Here is a 5,000-nt window from a genome sequence, read left to right as displayed (position 1 = left end):
ATGCTCTCCTGCACAGGTGGAGATCAATGCATGTACAGAAGCACAAGTCAACATGACACTAGTGTTCGCTACACATTCACTTTTATAATGTGACAGATTTCTGAGTAAAACTGAGTGCAAAGGCATTTTAATCTTTGTTTATGTGAACAGTGTCTTCTGCTCAGCAAGGCTGCGTTTATTTTAAATATACAGTAAAAGTAGTGAAATATTATTCCAGTGTAAAGTAAGTGTTCTCTATGTGAATATCTAGTAAAGTGTAATTTATTCCTGTGATCAAAGCTGAATTTTCAGCATCATTACTCCAGTCTTCAGTGTCACATGATCCTTCAGAAATCACTCTAATATGATGATTTGATGCTCAAGAAACATTTATGATTATTATCAGTGTTAAAAACAGTTATGCTGCTTCATATTTGAGTGGAAAAAATTATACTGTGCTCAGCAGAACATCTTCTATGTTCACCATTTTAGGTGATTTGGATGTAATATTAATAAAAAAATATTGCTTATAATCAGACTTATTTCATTAAGATCAATACAAATAGTTTAGTGCAATTAAAAAGTTCTATTTCTATTCATTTTATGTATTTATTTATTTTTATTTAAAAAGAGACAAAGAACATTAATTAACACTCAAAAGTCCCTGTGCTGGTGATATTTATTCTCAGATTAATGTGGAAACTGTCATACGCCACAGTTCAAAGGTCAAAGAAAGATGTTTAAAAATTAAAAATAACTTTCATTCATCAAGGATGCATTAATGATCAAAAGTGACAGTAAAGATATTTATAACGTTACAATGAATGCATGTACAAAAGCACAGGGCAATCTGGTAATTATGATAATATGATAATAAGACTGAATGCAATTACAGATTGAAAGATAGAAAAAGTTGACTTGTGAATATGAATCATCCAGAGTAAAACCAGGAATGTGTATGAAAATAAACACGGTTCATGATGATTTCATTGTGACTTCAGTAACTTGAAAAAAACAATCCAGTTTCCTAATCGAGTTGTCGAATAAACCTGGCATTGTATGTTATGAATATTGTTGCCACGGTTACAAATTGCTTTTGTTGCTTTAAAAGTGTTTGCTAAATGCATAAATATAAACGTAACAAAACCATAATCAATACAAACACACAACGACCGACATGCATGAAGCTTGGTGAAGTTCACTGTAAGTGTGTGTCGGGCAGCAGCTGAAGCAGTAAATCCTGGAGAACACACACCAGCTGCGGGATATTTCTGACACACACGGGTTTCAATTATTTTAGGTGAGGGCGAGTGTGTGTGTGAGTGTTTGTGTTAGTGTGTGTGTCAGTGTGTGAGTGTTTGTTCATCTGTATTTGTGTGAGTGAGAGTGTGTGTGTGTTTGTGCCTGTGTGTTTGAGTGTGGGTGAGTGTGTGTGTGTGTGTGTGCGTGCGTGCGTGCGTGCGTGTGTGTGTGTGTGTGTGTGCGTGAATGTGTGAGAGTGTGTGAGTGTATGTGTGCGAGTGCTTGTGTGAGTGTATGTGTGCGTGAGTGTGTGTGCGTGAGTGTGTGTCTGTCTCTGTGTGTGTGTGTGTGTGTGTGTGTCTGTGTGAGTGTGCGCGTGTCTGTGTGTGTGTGTGTGTGCCTGTGCGTGAGTGTGTGTCTGGCTGTGTGTGTGTGTGTCTGTCTGTGTGTGTGTGTGTGTGTGTGTGTGTGTGTGTGTGTGTGTGTGTGTGTGTGCGTGTGTGTGTGTGGGCTGTGAGAGTGGAATTGATTTTACAGTCTGACGCTCAACTGCGTGTTTAACAAGTGTTTGACAGTAGATCACTTCTCCACGTCTCAGACTTCGCTAAATGCCTCACTGACAAGCAAAAACCCAGAAGCAGCGACACACACACGTCAAGCTCTTCTCACACACACACACACACACACACACACACACACACACACACACGTCAAGCTCTGCAGCTTCATCACTAAACTTTATACACGTTAAAGCACAATGAACTACGACATGTTGTTAAAAGTTAATTTGTCACCACATCTGACAGCTGATCAGAAACTTTTCAGTTACCAAAAAAAAACAAAAAACACAAAAACATTTTAACAAAAATCTTAGACATGTTTTGCATAGCTAGCCATGCATATTTTAAATATGAGCTGAAATGGAGTCTGAATGTCAATTTTACACATTAATAAAAGTTTATGAATCATCCACATTAAATATTCAACATGAAGTTGATGTGCTGGTGTGTGGCAAACTTCCTAAAACTATTTCAAACAGCATTTTTATTATTCTTTTAATCATTATGATTCATGATTATTCATCATATTTATGGACAGACTTTTAAAAGTTGATTTGTCACGGCAGAGATTTGACAGCTGATCAGAAACTGCACGCATAAACATTTCAACCGAAAACGACACATGAAATAGACCCTGAAAGTCAATTTTACATTTTAACAAATCCTTATAAAGACAAAAATCTTCTTAAAATGAATCGTTCACAATTCGTTAAGAGTCCTGACATGAATTTGAAACTCCCTAAAACCGTAATTTTCTGATTCTTTCATAATTATTATTCATGAATACTCCTATTAATTGACACACAACTTGTTTGTATCTTTACATGTTCATCTGTCACCGCAGGAGCATTCCTAAAACACACACACACACACACACACACACACAGTCAAACCAAAACTTATCCAGACACCTTCAACATTTCTCACATTATCACAGTTTATTCGCTATAGTTTAGAAAATGGTAATGAAATATGAGCAGAACTCAGTTGATATTTGACTGGTTTTGTCCGTCCTTCTGTTAGACTGTCTCACACATGAATTATGTTGAATATCTGTCAGCTGTTAAATTTAACTACACAATTAGATAATACCAGTTTAGCTCAACCAATCACCAAGCAATGCTTCAGAATGTATTTTATATAGTTCTCCCCGGTGTGTATCTGGCACTGCATTTCTGGCGCCCGTCCGACAAATATTCTTTTTTTCCCAGGTTTTTTTATTGATTATAAACCCAAATAAGAGTTTAAACAGTGACAAAAAGCATAGATAAACACATTGTGTACCAATATTAATACACAACAACAACAAAAACTGAAAAAAAACCCATCTTTAACAAACAAACCACAATCAAAATAAAACGTAAAGCTGTTTATGACATTTGTAAAACAACCATCAGAAAAACCAAATCTTCCTCCTTACCCATCAGGCCCAACTGTCCAAAATAGGACTGGTTAAGAAATGACTCTTTAATATACTGAAAGAGTGCACTCCACAACTGCCACAACTTATCTGAACACTTCTCGAGGGAAAATCTTTTCTAACTTAATAAAATAGAGAACATCTGATGGCCAACGAGAATGTGAAGGGGGTATTCCGACAAATGTGACGCTGGACCACAAAACCAGTCACATGGGTCAATTTTTTTAAATGTTGCAGATAAATAAGCTGATTAAATAAGCTTTCCATTGATGTATGGTTTGTTAGGATAGGACAATATTTGGTCGAGATACAACTATTGAAAATCTGGAATCCGAGGATGCAAAAAAAATCGAAACATTGAGAAAATCTCCTTTAAAGTTGTGCATTTATGTTGGCGATTGTGCTGCATTCACTCACAAAAATACATGTTTTATATATTTACGGTAGAAAATTTACAAAATATCTTCATGGAACATGATCTTTACTTAATATCCTAATGATTTTTGACCTAAAAGAAAAAATGATAATTTTGACCCATGCAGTGTATTGTTGGCTATTGCCACAGATATACCCGTGCGACTCGAGACTGGTTCTGTGATCCAGGGTCACACATATTCTAAACATGAAACATGTCGTGCCTCGAAAGGTGTGTCAGTCCCGGACCAATGGTTAACAACAGATCACAGAAAACACAGAGACTCACCCTGAGCGTACGAGTGCATCATTCCCAGCAGAACCAGCAGTGGCGTCCAGCGTCTCCCAGTCCCAACCTGTCGCTCCATCCCAGCCCGTGCGACCAGGGCATGGAAACACACACTCACACACACTCCTCCCTCCACAGTTACTCCACACTGACGGTCGGCCTGCGACGCACAGAGAGAAAGAGGGTGTTACTCTCTCGCTGCGTTTGGGACGGCCCCTTCACTCCGGACACCTTGTGGAGAGACAATAAAAGCAGAAGTTGATCTCGACCGGGACCCTCCTCAAACACACACACACACACACACACACAGGAGAGAGGGAGGGCTGATGAAAGGAGGTCGACCCCCAAAAACAGCCCCCAGCGCTCGGCGGGTCACGTGACCACAGCGCATTAACTCCTACAGCAACAGTTTATTAGCTAGAATTCACTTCAGGAAAATAATCGCCTGTGCAAAACTCTCTGACATTAATGATAGGGTGTTAGCGCGTTCTGAGAAGATGCTAACTTAAACCAAGATTTTTTAATTACATTTTCTCCAGACATATAAAAAGGTACTCCAAAATTTACAAATGAGACAAGGTGTCTGAATAAAACAGAAAAGCAACATTTTTTTTCTCCTGCATTTACTAGTATGTTTTCTGTACGGTGTGGAAACTGAAGCCTAATACTTGAGGTTTGATCACATCATTATGAGCTCTAGCACTAGTGATGACTGAATTTAAGGAAGCTGCTGCAACAGTTTATTGGCTAGAATTCATTTCATGAGAATAATTGCCTATGCAAAAACACTCTGACATCCTGATAAATTACTCTCCTCCACGTCATCCAAGATGTTCATGTCTTTCTTTCTTCAGTTGAAAAGAAATGAAGGTTTTTGAGGAAAACATTCCAGGGTGTTTCTCCATATAGTGTCTTCAATGGGGTCCAACGGGTCGAAGGTCCAGATGTGAGTTTCAGTGCAGCTTCAAAGTCTCGACACGATCCAGCCGAGGAATAAGAGTCTCATCTAGACAAACCAGCCGACATTTTAGAACAAAAGACACATTTATATACTTACTATAACCACAAATGCTCATCTTGCACTAGCTGTGATGCG

At 38.3% G+C, this 5,000-nt stretch overlaps 1 protein-coding gene across 6 annotated transcripts in view; it reads right to left on the bottom strand.

Moving 5' to 3' along the window:
- bmpr1bb (bone morphogenetic protein receptor, type IBb) overlaps positions 1-5,000 on the bottom strand; it is a 118,017-nt gene that overhangs the window by 40,828 nt on the left and 72,189 nt on the right. For 4 of the 6 annotated variants that reach the window (XM_084103927.1, XM_084103929.1, XM_084103930.1 and 1 more), the window contains one exon: positions 3,905-4,064. In XM_084103927.1, coding sequence (XP_083960053.1) covers positions 3,905-3,983 — 79 coding nt within the window. In that variant the 5' untranslated portion in view covers positions 3,984-4,064. Of the gene's footprint in view, positions 1-3,904; positions 4,136-5,000 lie in introns of all 6 variants that reach the window. The other 2 variants (XM_084103926.1, XM_084103928.1) reach the window with 1 other exon arrangement.

Source organism: Abramis brama (assembly GCF_963993115.1).
Source record: "Abramis brama genome assembly, chromosome: 25".
Lineage (NCBI taxonomy): Eukaryota > Metazoa > Chordata > Actinopteri > Cypriniformes > Leuciscidae > Abramis > Abramis brama.
Note: the sequence above shows the minus strand (reverse complement) of the source record. Positions and strands in the feature narration are given on the sequence as shown.